General features: G+C 38.6%; 1 protein-coding gene and 1 non-coding gene across 2 annotated transcripts; both read right to left on the bottom strand.

The window, feature by feature from the left end:
• Positions 1-1,805: 1,805 nt before the first annotated feature.
• On the bottom strand, positions 1,806-18,358 carry plbd1a (phospholipase B domain containing 1a). Its single transcript, XM_023288727.3, has 11 exons — positions 18,164-18,358; positions 16,084-16,306; positions 15,846-15,929; positions 15,280-15,421; positions 13,334-13,474; positions 6,539-6,683; positions 6,070-6,270; positions 4,395-4,535; positions 4,118-4,303; positions 3,152-3,258; positions 1,806-2,562 (listed from the first exon to the last, which is right to left on the bottom strand). Exons 1-11 carry the CDS (start codon positions 18,231-18,233, stop codon positions 2,386-2,388), a joined length of 1,617 nt encoding a protein of 538 aa, XP_023144495.2. The 5' UTR covers positions 18,234-18,358; the 3' UTR covers positions 1,806-2,385.
• Positions 18,359-18,518: 160 nt separating this feature from the next.
• trnar-ccu (transfer RNA arginine (anticodon CCU)) lies at positions 18,519-18,591 on the bottom strand. The gene has a single exon. It is a non-coding gene; the product is annotated as a tRNA-Arg (tRNA).
• Positions 18,592-18,674: the final 83 nt, after the last annotated feature.

Here is an 18,674-nt window from a genome sequence, read left to right as displayed (position 1 = left end):
CGCTTGCGTTAAAACCTACCTGAGACATCTCACTGTGTCTGTCCAGCCTTTAGCTTCATTGTTTTTGCTGCAGGTTTGAGAGCGACACGGTGGTTCAGCGTCACTTCACAGCAGAAAGATTCTGGGTTGGAATCTGGTGGTTTGCTGAAGCGTTTCTGTAATGTTCTCCCTGTGCGTGCATGGGTTTTCACCCAGTGCTCTGGCTTCCTCCCACAGTCCAAACTCAGGCACGGTAGGTTCTTTGGAGAATTTAAATTGCTTCTGTGTGTCCTTCATGTATAAATTATTTATTTACATATAAAACAGATGGATTTTTATACTGTCTATAGACTTTTAATGACAGTAATATGAATACTGTGAATCGCTACAGATCAGTGGAAACACTTTGTGGTTGGTTTTGTGCACTTTGTTGTATGTGGTTGAATGGGGAGTGCTCTGACTCACTGCATGTACCTCTTTGGGTATAAACCTGCCATGTGCCATTTATTTTACTCATCACACTCCTCTCCTTCTGCTACCTACGTGTTGTCGTTTCTAAAATCCACTTTCCACAAAAACAACAACCTTCAAGCAGCAACCTACCACAAGGATTTGGATCATGCAAAAAGCCAGCCCTGCCAGTTTCTATTCAGAGAATAATCACAGTGCTAGCCTCCCTGCATGCAAATGTTCCACCAGAACAATCCCTCCACCAGCATTTTTAAGGGACACCACTGGCATGGCTGTGATTGGCCTAAAGAAATTCATGCAAGCCTTGTCATTTTTACCCCTGTAGCACAATAAAGATGAGTGCAACCAGAACATTCTGTGCTGCCTATGCGAGAAAACATGGGTGATGGTTGCTATAATACATCTGTAGGGGAAGAACAAGACAAACGGGTCCGCAAACAAGTTCTCTCAAAAAAGAACTTTCCTGTATCAACAAAGCAGCATCTTAAAACAAGATTCCAAAACTGATTTCCTGGTTTGGGTTTGTGGAAAACTATTGTCAAATTTCCACCTGAGTTGACTTTGTTTTATGTTGTTGAAACTGGACTGAACTGTACTGATTTAGAACTGAATCACACACTTACATTCAAATCACACAGAACACGTAAAATTTCTACACCAAAAATCAAGCAGTACAACTTTTACATTTCATATGGCTCCTACCTTGGCCAGGTGAAATTCGTAAAAGAGATTTCTAACCTCAATGGTAATACCTGGTTTAACCCTCATGTCGTCCTGCGGGTCAAAATTGACCCGTTTTAAAGTTTGAAAATGTGGGAAAAAATCTATATTTTCACAGTGAAACTTCTGATGTCCACATTTTCAACATTTTGGGAAATCTTTGAACATTTTTGGGTGGGAAAAAGAAATGTTAAAAATGTTTCTTAAGAACATTCACATAAAAATCAACCAAAATCCAGTGAAATTCGCTGGATTTTGGTTGTTTTTTTTTTGTGAATGTTCTTAAAGAAAACATCAGAAGTTTCACTGATATGTATGTAATCACTTAAGATATTTTCAGGATTTTTTTGGGAAAATTTTTACTCATTTTCTGAAACTATTGACAAGAATTTTCTTGCCAAATTTGGGGAATTTTTTTAAAAAAATAAAACTTTTAAGGGAAACTGTTAAGGAATTATTGGAATTTTCTTCCTGAAAGTTTTGCAAATTTTCAGAAATTTGGGGATTTTTTTTTTCTGAATTTTTGGATTTTTTTTCAGACAAGGAAACTATATTTTTTGGTGCCCGTAAATGAGGACAACAGGAGGGTTAATAAAGGTACATAAAAATAAATAAAAAAGCTCAAGACAGGACTGTGCTGGTACAAATGTAAAACTTTATTATCCAACTGGCGTATGAAATAAAGACAGTATTACAGAAGGACACACAGGCTCATACAAAAATATAAACCTGAGATATTCTTATTTTGCACAGTGCAAGAAATAGATGCACATGCAGAACCAGAAAAGATAAAAAAAGCCCTGAGAAGGACATTGCACTGATTGTTTTTGATTTACTGTTCAAATAATGTTTTGCACTTATGAAGATATTTAATCATTTAAAAAATTAAGAGGAAAATAGTATTTAAGATAGCACACTAACAAACACTGATTTAGTGCATTGATTTGTCATTTGATCAAATCCTAAAGTTACTGTCAGTGTTTAAGGCACACATGGCTCCACAATTCCCACAGAAATCATTCTCTACACCCTGAGTAATATATGTGCTTATTTAAAGTCTGTTTGACGAAATGTAGAAATTTAAAAAGGAAGCACATATTACGTGAGGAAGCAATTCTTTGTAAATGGATGTATAAAACATGGGACTGTACCTGTGAGCCCGGACATTCATTCCTCTGAAAGCATCTCTCACACATTCACAGTCACACAAACGCCTCATGGCTCGAAGAGAAGAGGCTGCATCTTGACAAAGGTGAAGTTGTAGTACTGTGGCAGGCCCTGGTGGCTGATGCTGCTGAACTGTTTCCAGAAGAACGGCGGGAGTCCGTCCTGCGTCGTGGGCCCGTTCACCGCCTCCGCAAGGAAGTCCCCAGCCATGTGGAAATCTGTCACCTGGACGCAGGACAACACACAAGGGAGGGAAAGTCAGAATCAGCTTTAATGGCCAAGTACGTACACAACATACAAGGAATGTGGTTTGGGCTGTTGGTGTCACCCTAGGAATATGGAAGAGAAGAATAAAAAATTAAGAAACTATAGAAAGAGGAACAGGGAGGGAAAAAATAACAGTAGTAAAATTAAACATAACACAATATATGCAGAAATTTACAGCTAGAAAGGAATATATAAACACAGCAGTGCAAAAATGACGATTGCTATTAACCCTCCTGTTGTCTTCATATACGGGCACCAAAAAATATAGTTTCCTTGTCTGAAAAAAATCCAGAAATTCAGCAAAAAAATTCACCAAATTTTGGAAAATTTGCAAAAACTTCAGGAAGAAAATTCCAATAATTCCTTAGAAGTTTCCCTTAAAAGTTTTATTTTAAAAAAATCCCCCAAATTTGGCAAGAACATTCTTGTAAATATTTTTTAAAAATGAGTAAAATCTTCCAAAAAAATCCTAAAAATATCTAAAGTGATTACATTTATATCAGTAAGACTTCTAATATTTTCTTCTTCTTCTGGTGAGGTGGGATACCTTGGTGTCATAGCAGCCTCCTGGTGAAGGCTTCTCATCTCTCAGGTCATTACGGCAGCAGATGGTCTTGCAGGGGTCGCCCTTCGAGTACGGATCCTTCTGGTAGTCTGAAAACAAGCAAATAAAAATGTCACATGCAAACAGGTGGCTACTAATAAGTGGAACATTACAGAAATATTTTACTATTATCAGAGACCTGCTGCTGCTGCTCTGAACAGCAAGCGGGGCCTCCGTCACCCTCATGACCCCTGCTGAGCGCTCTGGTTTACAATCGGTGCACAGTTGTGTGACAAGAGATCAGAGCTACTTTCATTGGGAGGGAAGCAAAACTGAAAAATCTTATGGAACCGAACATACAGGCTGATATGGAGAGCCTTCTAACTGATGGTCATTTAACCCTCTTGTTGTCTTCATTTATGGGCACCAAAAAATATTGTTTCCTTGTCTGAAAAAAATCCAAAAATTCACCCAAAAATTCAACAAATTTCTGAAAATTAGCAAAACCTTCAGGAAGAAAACTCCAATAATTCCTTAAAAGTTTCCCTTAATAGTTTTATTTTAAAAAATCCCCCAAATTTGGCAAGAAAATTCTTGTAAATATTTTTTAAAAATTAGTAAAAATCTTCCTAAAAAAATCTTAAAAATATCTAAAGTACTTACATATATATCAGTAAAACTTCAAATATTTTCTTTAAGAACATTCACAAAAAAATCGACCAAAATCCAGCAAAATTCGCTGGATTTTGGTCGATTTTTTGTGAATTTTCTTAAGAAACATTTTTAACATTTCTTTTTTTCCACCAAAAAATTTTCAAAGATTTCCCAAAAATGTTGAAAATGTGGACATCAGAAGTTTCACTGTGAAAATATATATTTTTCCCACATTTTCAAACTTTAAACTGGGTCAATTCTGACCTGCAGGACAACACGAGGGTTAAACCGATCAAATGCAGTGGAGCCACACACCATTAAACCTCATGATGCGCTTCAAGGAGTCCAGGTCCTTGACATCAGCCTGGTCACGGCGGAAGATCTTAGCTCTGGGACAGAGATCGTAGGAGAAATCCTCTCCATACTCCTCCCACATTTCTCCATAACCACTCAGCATGTAAATCTTCATGTGAAAGGGAATGTTGTAGGATGGCCAGTAACCTGTGGCAGACAGAGGCAGGGACAAGGATAAAATATACAAACATCCAAATGAGTCAAACACTGCATAAAACGGTGAGAAATGATCGGTTACCTCTGCGCAGAGCCTGCGTCTGGTCGGAGTATTCCACCAAGCCGGGGATCTGCTCCACCACAGTCAGAGCACCATCATCAATGCTGTGGCCCAGTTTCACTTTGCTCCTGTCCAGAACCATGTACTGGTTGTTGTAGGTACCTACAGGAGTTAGAAGTGAGGACGGTGTAGGGTTAGTTTGTCCACTGAAAGGACTTTACTACCAGCTATATATGTAGTAGATTTAATGCCAGAGCCGTACATCATAGCAGTAAACTATGAATCAGTTTCAATGTTAGCTTGTACTTTGTATGTATCATCTATCTTATCATGCATGTATCCAACTGTGCGTTTTATGTTCCTTGTTCCCCCATCCTCCTCTTCTACCATTCCTTTCCCTCTCCACCTCTCCACCTCATCTGTCCCTCTCAACCCGCCGGCCAGCAGCAGATGGGGTCCCCCACATAAAGAGCCGGGATCTGCTCAAGGTTTCTTCCCGTTAAAAGGGTGTTTTTCTTGCCAGTGTCACCTTAGGGCTGCTCTGGGGCTTCAGGCATATGGGTTCTGTAAAGCATCTTGAGACAATTTGACCCGTAATTGGTGCTATTTAAATAAGATTGAATTGAACTGAATTGAATTGAACTTGAGGTGTCTCTGGTGGAGTTGCTAATTATTTTCACTTTTCTACTTAGATGGAAGATTGAGTGTGGCTCTTTCTGTCAATTTCAAAGGCACAGTTATGCACAATAATGTAATAATTTACTGAAAAAAATGTACTTAACCTGATGAATAATGTGAAAAAAAATTGTGATTTTTACCAACACCTTTCAGGTGATTTAGACGAAGGTGATAAGAAGTTACATCAACAAGCATTAACATCAACTTCTTAATGGCGAGTAATACATCCATCCATCCATCCATGCATCCATCCATGCATCCATCCATCATCTATGCACTGCTTAATCCTCATTCGTGGGGGCTGGAATCTATCCCAGCTAACTTAGGGTGAAGGCACCCTGGACAGGTCACCAGTCTATTACAGGGCTACATATAGAGACAAACAATCACACTCACATTCACACCTGCAGGCAATTTAGAACTATCAATTAACCTCAGCATGTTTTTGTTTAACTACCACAGTTGTACCTGAAAGAAAAAGGCTAAAACTGCCTTACATGCTTTAAAAATCGGAATTGAATGTGAGATTAAAATACTTTGTCTTTTTTCTCAGCAGCATTAATGATCTAAATCTGTAATTTCACGACGCAGTCTTGTGAAAATCTAGAAGTCTGGACTGGAAAAGAGCGTAATATTAGATTATCCATCCAAAGCATGATCAGATCTGAGAAAATAATTACCCACATGCAGCACATCAGTGGGTTCTAGTACATTTTTTATCAAGCTAAGTGCACATTTTATTACATTTTCAGTAAATTATTATATTATTGGGTGCTTTGGGTATTATTTTGTACCATTATTCAAGGCAGGGAGTTGCCATTCACATATTCCTCTCTACAGGATTCATGTTTTCAGCTGCGGTATGAGACTCGTAACAAAAGGCAGAAATGAGAAATGATGGCATACTGTGGTCATTTTTTTATGTTTATTTATTTCCTAATAAATAAAAACTTCATAAATTACATATATTTGTCTGCTGTGTCGCCAAACAAATGTGCAATTACCGAGCTCCACTCACCGGAGTTGTGCATGGCGAAGGTTTTGGCCCACTCTTCTCCAGTACGAGCCAAACTGTGAGCCAGCCTGACCCTCTGCCAAGCCAGCAGGCTGTCTGGGGTGAGTTTGTCAAACAGGGAGGAGTTGAAGACATTATTGGTGGTCTGGGTCATCATCAGACCGCTGCCCAACAGGTAGAAGTCATCCAGAGACACAAGGAAACCTGAAAACAGAAGCAAACCACATTCTAAACATGGGATTCATTGAGTGTGTGAAAGGGGGCAGACAAGGCAGAGCAAATCTTTGAGTAGAAGATCATGTGATGAACAGTGTAAGACAATGTTCTCCCTCTGGACCTTATTGACTCATTATTGGCTCTAGCTGTTTAAAACCTCCTGACTGCGTTCACTTAGTGTTTACATAGAATGCACATTGCTGCGATGCCACTGCTGCCGAACGCTTGTGGAGGAAAATTCCTGGTTCCTACGTACCGGGGTAGCTGCTGAAGGAAAGTTTCCCAGTGGCAGTGTGGGGCTCAGTGATGCGAAAATCCCAGTGTTTGTAAATCCGCATCGTAGCAGCGTACGTGTACCAGCTGGAGTGGGCAAACAGGAGGTTCTCAAAGCCTGGCAGCATCTGAAGAGGGACAAAAAACAGCAAAGTGAACTCAACCCTTGTGTTGTCCTGCAGGTCAAAATTGACCCGTTTTAAAGTTTGAAAATGTGGGAAGATATATATATATTTTACAGTGAAAACTTCCACATCTTCAACACTTTTGGGAAATTTTTGAAAATTTTTTGGTGGAAAGAAAGAAATGTTTTTTTAAAAAAAAAAGTTTCTTCAAGAACATGCAGGGAAAAAAAGCGATTTTCGCTGGATTTTGGTTGATTGTTTTCTGAATATTCTTAAAGGAAATATTACAAGTTTTACTGATAAATATGGAATCACTTTAGATATTTTTAGGGTTTTTGGAAGATTTTTTCAGTTTTTGAAAATATTTACAATTTTTATTTTTATTTTTTAAAGTTTTACTTCTTGCAATTTTAAGGGTTAAAAAAATTTTTTAAGGGAAACTTTTAAGGAATTTTTGGAATTTGCACATTTTTATAAATCTGGGGAAATCTTTTTGCTGAATTTTTGGATTTTTTTCAGAGAAATTAAGACAATAGGAGGGTCAAAGTGCAGGATTCAATATGAACGTTCCTCAGACCAACATCTTCCACAAAACTAATCAGAATGCAGTCTATAGCTAACTACTTTGCTGCAGCATTTGTTAGCTCATCTTGTTTTAGTTTATCTCTCTTTCTCCCATATGTTGCATCAAATCAGTCTGCTGAAACCTCCCTCCACTGTTAGCTTGGGTGAGACGTGATGCCACCCATCCCAAGTCCTGATCAACATCCAGCCCTCCTGTGACCCATGGTTTGTCTGTCTGTGGATTTAGTCAGTGAGGAACACACTTTCACAATAATAACAATTTAAAAAAACTGCGTGAAAGTGCGATAAAACAATTGTCATTAATTAATTAATGCGTTAATGCCTTAATAATGCATTAACTCGCCCAGGCCTAGCACTTTACAACATTCACCTCCCATTCAGCCATTCACACACACTAACAGCTGCAATGCACAGTTCTATGACCCCTGGGAGCAGCTTGAGGTTCAGGGTCTTGCACATTTGGCATGTGGACAGGAGGAACCAGGGATTGAATGCCTACAGAGCCATTTCTCTGAAGGTGTTGTTAAAATATTTTCATGGATGTGCAAACACTTTGTTTCAGTTTCTTTTTTTATCATCCCACACAATACACAGTTAGATTTTAGCAAGTGTGTGTGGGAGTTCTTGCAGCAAATGAAACTCCAAACCACTGTTCCCTCTAAGCTGCGCAACTGCGCACTGCTGACACGGTCTCCGCGCACAGAAAATCTGCGCTGCGCACAAAAAAAAAAATCCAACCTAAATTGTAAATAAAATAAACACGTAACAATTCATTCTGTGCTATTTTTCAATGTGAGTCAGTGAGTGACCGGTGACTGGCTGCTGCAGCCAATGATGCGATTCACATACGTATTTACCATAGACTGTATATAATGGTATTTACGCAGCTAATCAACATCAGGCGTCCTTATGTGCAGCCATCGTTGTTCTCATAGATATGAGTGAGTAGATAGGACACGCCCCTTTGAGCTGCGTGCTACAGCGAGGCTAAGCTAGTGGGGGCAAAGTTTCAGTGCATTCCGTTGATGTAGACGGTGTGAAAACGGAAACAAGTATGCCGGCTCACTGTGCTGCATACAGTTACACACTACGTCGTACGGTTGAGACAGACAGTCTGAGGACTGAAATCTTCTAAGTTCCTGAGTAGTTCTCTTTTAGTTTGAACCTTTAGACAGTCTGAGGACTGAAGTTTTAAAAGTTTCTCAGTACTTCTCTGTTAGTTTGAACTTTCTGGTTAGTCTTGATTTCAGATTTAGACCATCAATCTGAGTTCTTCTCAGACCTTCACCTGCGGGTTTTTTAGAAATCCTGAACAAACTTTGATTCTCTTCACTGAACAGTAAAGTTTGTGGAGATCAGAAGGTAACATTAGTTTGATCGATGCCTTCAACTACTAGTAGACTTTATCTCGAAAGCAGTTTTCTGAAATTAGTTCTTAGTAAATCTGTCCACAATCAAACCAAGAACATAGAAAGAGGAAATGTTTGAAGAAACAACTTGATGTTTTCGTTTCAGACTAGAAAACGCTTTAAGAACTTTATCTGTTTTTGCTCTTTTTGATCGTTTTATTGTCTCTTCTGTTTAATTTGATCTTCTAAAGTCTAACTGGTGTCTTTTCAAATGTTTCGTCTTTAGTTTGATTCTTCTTAAATGTTTAGTTTTGCTCTTTTCTCACCTTTTATTCTTTTCTAATGTCTGATTTGATATCCAAATGTTTTGTCTTTTTAATGTTTAATTGTTTTTTTAAATGTTTTATCGGCTTGTTTGAGTTTCTTTTTCTTTCCCAATATTTAATGTTTCGATAAAATCTTTAAGGTTTTTCTTTTTAAATGTTTTACGACCTTTTAATGTTTAATTTTCTTTTTAAATGCTTCATTGTATTTTCTGTGTAATTCCTATTTGAAGTTGTATTGTCTTTAAGATGTCATTTTCTAATTAAACATTTAATTTTTTAATTAAATGTTTTGTCTTTTTTTTTTTTTTTGGCCTTTTTCAGCTTTTTATTGGACAGGCGTAGTGAGAGACAAACAGGAAACGGGGGAGAAGACTTGCAGCAAAGGGTCGCAAGCGGGACTCGAACCCGAGCCGCTGCGTCGGGAACCAGCCCCTGTACATGGGTCACACACTTAACCTGTTGAGCTATACAGGTACCCACGATTTGCCTTTTTAAAGGTTTAATGATCCAATTAAATGTTTTGCATTTTTTAAAATGTTTAATGCTCTTCTTGTTTAATTGTATTTTGTAAATGTTTAATTCTGGAAAATATTGTATCTGTACTTTTGAATATTTGTATTTTAAAAATTTTGTTTAATTTCATAATGACATGTATTGTATATTGCTGAATTATCTCATTCAATATTTTGTCTGTTTAATAGAGTTAAACATTAATTACAATTACATTCTATTAAACAGACAAAATATTGAATGAGATAATTCAGCAATATACAATACATGTCATTATGAAATTAAACAAAATTTTTAAAATACAAATATTCAAAAGTACAGATACAATATTTTCCAGAATTAAACATTTACAAAATACAATTAAACAAGAAGAGCATTAAACATTTTAAAAAATGCAAAACATTTAATTGGATCATTAAACCTTTAAAAAGGCAAAACATTTGATTGGATGATTAAACCTTTAAAAAGACAAAACATTTAATTGGATGATTAAACCTTTAAAAAGACAAAACATTTAATTAGATTATTAAACCTTTAAAAAGACAAAACATTTAATTACAAAATTAAATGCTTAATTAGAAAATTACATCTTAAAGACAATAAAACTTCAAATAGGAATTAAACAGAAAATACAATGAAGCATTTAAAAAGAAAACTAAACATTAAAAGGTGGTATATGTACATATAATTTAATTGTATTTAATGCAAAACATTTAATTGGATCATTAAACCGTTAAAAAGACAAAACATTTAATTAAAAAATTAAATGTTTAATTAGAAATTACATCTTAAATTTCTTTTTTAAAAGTTTTATTGTATTAATTTTTTTCCCTTTGATTTAATTGCTTTTTGTTATGTAGTTTATTTGTTTAATCTTTTTCTATCAAGATTTTAACCCCAACCTTAAAAATGAAATAAACCCATAAATCACAATGAAAATGCTTCTGTTGTCACAATCATGAGTTAGTCAATTATTCAGTTTATCAATTCAACTTTATTTGTTTAGCACCTTTCACACAGATTACAAAACTAAACAAGCAAAGAGAAAAAACTATGCTAAAACTATGATTAAAACTCGATAACATATTTAAAAAAAAAAAAAAAGACAACATGGTAATAAAATATGTTGTGTCCAAGGGATGGAGGGAGTTTATTGAAGTTTTCTTTGGCTCACATGGGAAATCATTTAAAATATAAACTTGATATTCAGTCTAAGGAAACTGCAGAGCGACAGAAGAAGCAACAATATCTCCTGTTTTCTCCTTTAATGAGTCGACTCTTCTTATGCTTTCAGACCAAAGAACTACAGACTCTTCACAACCTGCTCAAACTCTTGGTACAGGACCTCACCACACGGGTCAAGAAGGTTTCTGTCTCATTTCTACTCTGAAGCTCACCTTCTCCTGCTCAAACTGCTGACAAATGTTTCTGCTGCTCTAAAGTCTGGTCTCCAGAACTTCCTAAAAACTCTCAAAGTCTCTTCTGCTGCAGGTTGCTTTGTAGAACTGTTCCAGAAAACCTCACTAAACCACATGGAGGGGCCTCAAGATAGTCGTCCAAATGAAACCATACAAAAACCAAACTAGCACAACCCAAACGCTAAAGTCTCCTGCAGCCTACCAGAGAACCTCTGAGAACAGAGAATTAGGACAGGAACTCTTACCTTCTGGACAACCAACCTTGGTTGTCAAACCAGAATACAGAATGTGTCTGACCAAAAACCTCTAAAGACTCACTACAGCCAAGATAAAGACACAACTCAGCTGCAGCAAATCCACTAATGACTGCACACATTAGCACCATGTGATAACTGTGGCTAAAGAACCACATTTACCAAGACAACTATCCAGTATAAAGCCCTAAAACACACCAAGAAACACATTAAAGCTGATTTTACTGCTGGAAGCTGCAAGCCAACGCCTAAAGAACAACCTAAAGCGACGGAGCCAAACCCAGTTCACTGGTGAAGAGAAGCAGAGGAAATGTTTGTCTGCAGCTAAATAAAGCAGGAAGACACTGAGCTGCTCAGGTGTTCCTGATAACACCAAGCAGCCACCTGGACAGCCAATAGGAACACAGCCACCTGGACAGCCAATAGGAACACAGCTTCCTGGAAGTCCAGAGGGCTGGCTTAGTGAAGGAAATTTAATTTAAAGTTGAAGCAGAAAGTTAACAAAGAAAGTTGAAAACCACCTTCTGATACCTGAAATCTCTGAGTTTTCACACAAAGAACACCTGAACATGTCAAACTGGTTCCATAGTAGAACCATCATTGTAAAAACGTCATAGTATGGTGTGTTGCTCAAAAAACATTAGGACCCGGCTGTCAGGGGACAAACATGTAAGAAACATGAGAACAGAGAGAACCCAACCAGTAGGTCACAGTTTATCATCCCCCAGTCATCTCCTGAAGTCCATATGGTGAGAGACATCAGTATCTGGTTGTTCATTTACCAGAGGATGCTTATAATCATGCTGATGTGGTCTGTACTCTACAGTATTTTAGTAACTCAATAAATGCCTAAGTTGTTTTTTTTTTTAAAATGCTTTTTAGTTTTTAATAAACATTTAACAGCCTATATGTAATCAATAAATGGCCTTTGCCTATCTTAAGAAAAACTCACTCAGAACTCTGATATGTTAACAGTAGTAAATAAATCAATAAATACATGCATACACACAAAAATAATTTAATACATTAACTGTGTTAAGATAAGATTTAGATTTTTAAAAAAGTTGTTTATGTTTTTGCAGAATCCAGTATTGCTCACTGGTTGGTCATTACATTTTGTTAGTTTGATTTCACTGTTTAAAATGATGCCACCTCTTTTCAGACAGAACCTATGATAATAAAACAATACAAAATTTTTAGTTCCGTGTTAATAAAGCACTTAAAGCTTTAAGTATGGCTAAATGCTTTTTCCAAAATTAAATATATCACTCCTTAGGTGGTAGTGGCCCCAAGTTCAGTAAAGTTGGAAAGATATTCACAGATTCAGACTTCCAGCATCAATAACTCATTAGATATAGGTTGTCAAAACATAAACGGTGCCTCTTTCCCATTGTTGCAAGGCAGACAATGTGCTACAAGCCCAGTTTTATCAAAAGTAGCTGTCTTTCAAGCTACAGGAATAACATTGGTGTCTATGGAGTGAACAGGGTCCGTCTGCAATTTGCAAAACCTCTGCAACAGTAAAGAGAGACAAATATTCAATAACTTCACTCTTATACATTGTAGTGTCACTAAAATCACTGCAGCCTTCAACTGGCTCCTGCTGACAAAGTGTTTTAACAGAAATGTAAATGCTGTAATTTGATTCTTTTAATGAACCATGTAACTTGAATGGATGTGATGCTGGTGTGACCACAGTGCACACGTCTGATGTTGCTCACAGTGGTCCAAGAGACGCTCAGGGAGTTTGTGTGTTTGCTCACACTCAGGAAAAATTACAGGGAACATTGCTCCAAACACGACTGCATCTCTTGGAATGATCACCTCAGTAATGCCACAGACAAGACACCTTCACACCCAAAACTGTCCTCTGATAAAAATAAAAAGATTTAAAAAGAAATGTTTGTTTTCATAAAATAAATGAAATAATAATGATTAATACTCTTTCATTTAGATGAAATGCAACGCACCAGCACATTAGATTGCACAGGAAATCCATTCCTCTGTGGTGAATGCTTGTTTTTCTCCTTTTGCACCTCTATGGAAATCATCAGACTACAGCTGATGTCAGTGATGCATTACTAATCCGCTATGCAAAAGCTCTGAGGAACTTCCTTTATATAACTGTCTTTTCTGATGCTATGTGCATTCCTTAATGTACAGCATGCACCAGATCTTACAGCCACAATGGGACGTATTTTGACCTCTGACCTTGATGAGTGCAGAACAGTGTCCCATCCCTGGAAGTTTGAAGTCTCTGAGTGGAGAATTGGAGCTGGGGACCAACGCTGGGATCAGATCCAGCAGGTCTCCCACTGCGTTCAGGAACTGGATGGCAAACAGCGACAGTGGCTGTGGGAAGGACAGCAGAGAAACAGCTGGTCTGCAAACGAGTGTTAAAAAGTACAGTTGCCTCCACAGTGAGACAGCTGACAATCCAAAGCAAAGCAAAGCAAAGAAGCTACTCAAAATCACAAAGATTAATCATCTTCTTTTGCATATTGAGCACAAACTGATGCTTAAAACAAAATAAAACTAAGCTATTTACAAAGTGTCAGTAACTGAAATTCACTACTTTGTGCATTTTACTGACAGTAAAGCAATCACATTGGCAGTATAGGGGCATTTTCTTCCAGAGTGAATCATAAACTAACCCTTAGAAAAGAAATACTTCTGCTTTTCCTCTGCAACAGGCATATATAGAGACATACTGTAAAACCCTCATGCACATTTAAATTTCAAAGCGACATAGACTTCAAGGTCGCTATGCAGTTTTCTCTTTAAAATGAGAACTTGGCAAAAAAAATAAGTGTGGTCCACTTGTCAGATGAAGTGAGGATTGTGAGAATCTCAAAGTGGGATTCCTAGTTTCAGAGTAGATTCTCGGTCAACAAGACCGAGAAATGTTCTTAGTAGAAGGCAACTGGAGTTCTGTTTTTGGTTTATGAGGGAAAGACTGTGAAACAATCAACATGATCTATCCCTGTGAACTGCAAAGTGTACAGAGCTACAGTACTTGCCACTCTATTGTATGGTGCTGAAACTTGGGACGGTCTACAGAAATTCCATGCATACAAGATGAGACACCTTCGAGCCATAATGAAAATCTCATGGAGAGACAAGATAACCAACATAGAAGTGTTGAAACGAGCTGGTCTACCATCAGTGGACGACATGCTAATACAGATGAACCTGAGATGGCTCGAACATGTTGAGAGGATGGACCATCAGCGTCTTCCTCAGCAGTTACTCTACTCACAGACATGCGAAGGCAAACGCAATCAGGGTAGACCAAGGCTTAGATTTTAAGACACTGTAAAAAGTAATTTGAAGAAGCTGGGTATAGACAGGAGTTCCTGACAGTGGAAGGCTAAGGACAGAGTTGTGTAGAGGAATCTGATCAGACCTAAATGAAACCGTCATTGTCGCCACAATAGGCTGCTATGGTCATCTGGAGCTGGACATCCCTTATGGAGATAGGGTGCCTCAGAAACCAAGACAGTGTTTCTCTAAAGACAACATATTGGGGTAATTTTTGACCCAGCAACACTCTTAGACATACTGTAAACTGGTTCAACTTAAAGTTAAAACACCCACTCACAAGTTCAGCATTGTAGGATTGTAGACTAAATAACAGCTGCACAAGCACAACACAGGAAAAGGAATGTTCTTTTGAGAACAGCAATGTCCACAATCTGGGCAGAGAAGAAAGACGGTCAGGGAGAATAACTGAGAAGACATCTATGTTAAACTGGAACTGAAATCTCCAAACAGAGGAGGTGGTGTACAGCATCACTTATCAGGTACTTATAGTGCAATCTTGAGATATTTTCCCAGCAAGTTCCATCAACATTAACAGCTTGAGTAATCCCTCACCAAGCAGTTGAACAACCATCCTCACGTTCAGGCATGTGAGTCTTGGCTTGTTTACAGACCTTACGCCATGTGAAGGTGAGATTTACTACCCGAGATTCCCCATCAGTTAGCTAGAAGTGAAAAAGTCTTTTGGATGAGAGGTAAAACATTATCAGGAACTGAAAAGAGAAGTCCAGCTGCCTTCTAATGAAGCTCTTAGTATTTCCAGTTCTCTTTAAAAAGATTCAGACATTTAAAATTGTGCTCTGTAGGATAAAAGTGGTAATCTACAGCTGTTTTACCTTCTTTCCTTGTTTCTTAGCCCAGTCTGCCACCCCTGCCTGCAGTCCATCCATCTGGGCCACGATGAAGCCTACGTGTTTCCACAGAGGATCGGAGGTCTTGTTCAGTTTCACCTGTTGTCTGACCCACGAGTCCTGCTTCCTACAACAGTGACATTTTACTGTTCATTAAACAAAAATCAAACATTGAGCTTGTTTTAAAATGCTCCACAGACATGTATTCTAGCAGATACATGCTAATAAATTGACTTAACTGTGGAGGGGTCATGCATGGGAAGGTATGAACACCTTGTATTGCAGTAAAAATACAACTAAATGCATTGATTTGCTCAATTTTGCAACATAATTAGGACTTTGTTATAATGTGGTCAAGAGCAGTCAAATGTCATTGCAGAAAGAGCTTAAATATTTAACCACATCTCACAGCAAGTTGGGCAGACCATGAGAGGAACTTCTCTGAGAAGAGGATATGAAAGATAATGACGGTGACTCTGTTTGTGTACTGTATGTTTCTGCAGTACTGCCGCTGTGGTTTTAATTTTCATAGGAAAAGAGAACAAACTCACGCCATGAAACTCTGGACCGACTCAAGGATCTTCGGGTCGTGGATCAGCTGCGGATACATGTTGGTGTAGTGGTCCATCATCTGCCTCGAGAGGAAGAGTTAGTGTCAATGCTATATAAACGTATGCAGAATTGCATTGTTTGATTTTGAGGATTCGATGTTCAACTGGCATCATTGGGACGACATAAGCAGCCTTCGAAAATGATGGAAAGGATTGTGATCATGCTGAAGACACTTACTGGGCAGTGAGGAAACCTTCGAGGAAGCCAGCCAGGAAGAAAGTGACCTCATCAGTCTCAGGGGTCTGTCCATATCCGGCACGGATCTCTAGGATGCTCCAGCCGGTACTGGACAGAGTATCATTCAGGTAGCCATAAGCGTCCCCCTCTGTCTCCAGCACTCCCTCCTTCAGCTGGACAATCTTGTGTTGGGCGTCCCAGTATACTGTGGCTGCTGTCATTTCTGAAAGGTAAATCACCACAGTGAAGATACATACAAAACAAAAACACAATCGAAGAAATGGCATACAGCAGTCATGTAATCTCGAGAGCTTCAGTAGAGGACAACAAGGCTTCTCTTTATGTGGTTGAAGACATTTCAATTCTAATCCAAATGACAGAAATGGGAAAGCCTCTTGGAAGAAGATTGAAAAAGACTTCTTCTGAGGTTTTAAGGATTACCATGATCTGGATGACTGACAGTCTACACAGACAACAGTCATGTTGACTAATGACAGTTAAAGATAATAAAATTAGAGCACTGGCTCCTAGAAACAAAGCCGGTCTAATCCTAGATATACACCAGACGGCCTTAACCTCATGACCACTGACAGGTGAACGGAATAACATCAATCATCTAGTCATAATGCAACGTTCTGCTGGGAAACCTTGAGTCCTGACATTCATGTGAATGTTTGACACCCACCTAAACGTTGCAAATCAAGCAACCCCCATGTTAACAGCAGTACTCGATGCCAATTGCCCTCAGCAGGACAGTGCACCCCGACACACTTCAAAAACTGCTCAAGAGTGGCCCGAGGAACACGACAGACCTACACCTAGGTTCCACACTCCCCAGATCAAAACCTTACTGAGCATCTGTGGGATGTGCCAAGATAACCCTGATCTAGGCAGGTCCCACCCTGCAACCCACAGAATTCACTGCCACTGGACATCCCCAGATGTCCTGTGTCCATGCCCCACTGGGTCAGAGGAGTTCTAGCAGCATAAAGGGGACCAACACAATATTAGGCTGGAGGTCATCATTTATTTATTTACCTTTATTTAACCAGGAAGTCCTACTGAGATTAGAGACCTCTTTTACAAGAGAGACCTGGCCAAGGTAGCAGCCATACACAATTTAAAAGTTGTATAAAACAGATACACAAAATAAACAAAACAATAAAACTGATTGACAGTTGTTGAAGGACAGTGACCTACTTAGAAAAACACTGACATTCCTTCCTATTCTTTATGATACTCCTGAACTCATTAGTAGACATTAATGTTTCTAGTTTTTTAGACTTTTTGAAGATTATTCCATGACCAAGATGCATGATGGGAGAACGCTGTTTTGCCAAAGTCTGTTTGAGTCCGGGGAACATTCAAAAGCAACCACTTGGAGGTGCACACATGGTAACTACTAGAACTGAAAGTGAGAAGGGTGCTGAGGTATTCTGGGAGTTTGCCCAGCAGAGCTTTATAGATGGACATAGTCCAGTTTAGTTGTCTATGAATGCTTAGTGATGTCCAGCAAACCAAATCATAATGTTATGCCTGATTGTTGTATAATGATCGGCTAATGTTGATAATAGTCTTTTTAGCTGATGCTGACATGTACTAATTGTACAACAGTATATTGGTGCAACGCTACTCTTCACTAACTATTTGGAGTGACAGATGACATCTTGAAGGACTTGGGGGTCACATGGCAAGTCGACTTATATCCCATTCAAGAAAAATCTAGCATCTTGCATCTGCATTTCTACTTCTGTATTCAGGTAAATGCCTCCACACTGAATCAAGTCTATATGGATTTATGAAAACAACCCAAAATGAAAGTAAAAGCCAACATTTCCATGACAAGACCCCATGCATGTGAGTTTGGGGGGAATTGCTCTGAACAAAACACATTCACCTCAGACATTCATCCACAAAGCACGTTAAATCACAGCTGCTGACAGGGAGTCTGAGTCACGTCCATTCATGCAAAACAGCATGCACAGTTGAAGCCAACCACTATAAGATAAAACCTGTAGAATAAAGCTTTTTAGATCCTTACACAACCCGCCGTGGTTTCTCACAAACTCGACCTACTTACTGTCAGCTGAAGTGAAGGTCGCTGCCACACTGAATAAAAGCACGACAAGTAGTCTCCTTTCTAAAAGCATGTCAGCGAGAATGCAGGTAAAAGCTGACACTAAAAAAGAAATACGAAGCCGATCGGACAAAACTAGCGTAGGAGAGGAGGAAATCAAATGTTATGAGACGGAGGGAAAGTCCGGGAGTCACGGGAGCGGAGCGTTTCCTGATTGGCTGCGGGTCGGAGGATAAGGGAAGCGAACACGTGCAAACACCTGAGTCAAACTGGTCGAACGGAGAACACGGGAGGTAAAAGAAACGTAAAACCTTTAGTGTTTTATTAGTTTAGAAAAGCCAAGTAGGCAAAATGTTTTCACCCCAGATGGGACTCGAACCCACAATCCCTGGCTTAGGAGGCCAGTGCCTTATCCATTAGGCCACTGGGGCTACACGACGTTGAACCGTGACACATGCCGTTATATATGGGACGTAACATTAGCGTTATGCCAGCATTTATGTCCATAAATCTA

This window comes from Amphiprion ocellaris, chromosome 19 (assembly GCF_022539595.1).
Source record: "Amphiprion ocellaris isolate individual 3 ecotype Okinawa chromosome 19, ASM2253959v1, whole genome shotgun sequence".
In the NCBI taxonomy this organism is placed as follows: domain Eukaryota; kingdom Metazoa; phylum Chordata; class Actinopteri; family Pomacentridae; genus Amphiprion; species Amphiprion ocellaris.
This window is presented reverse-complemented; position numbering and strand designations above follow the sequence as displayed.

Coding starts and splice junctions, on each gene's coding strand:
- plbd1a (XM_023288727.3), bottom strand. CDS start 18,233: ATGCTTTTAGAAAGGAGACTACTTGTCGTGCTTTTATTCAGTGTGGCA. Junction 15,422..15,845: donor TCGGTCCAGAGTTTCATGGC/GTGAGTTTGTTC, acceptor TCACTGTTGTAG/GAAGCAGGACTCGTGGGTCA. Junction 4,304..4,394: donor GACGCAGGCTCTGCGCAGAG/GTAACCGATCAT, acceptor TGTCTGCCACAG/GTTACTGGCCATCCTACAAC.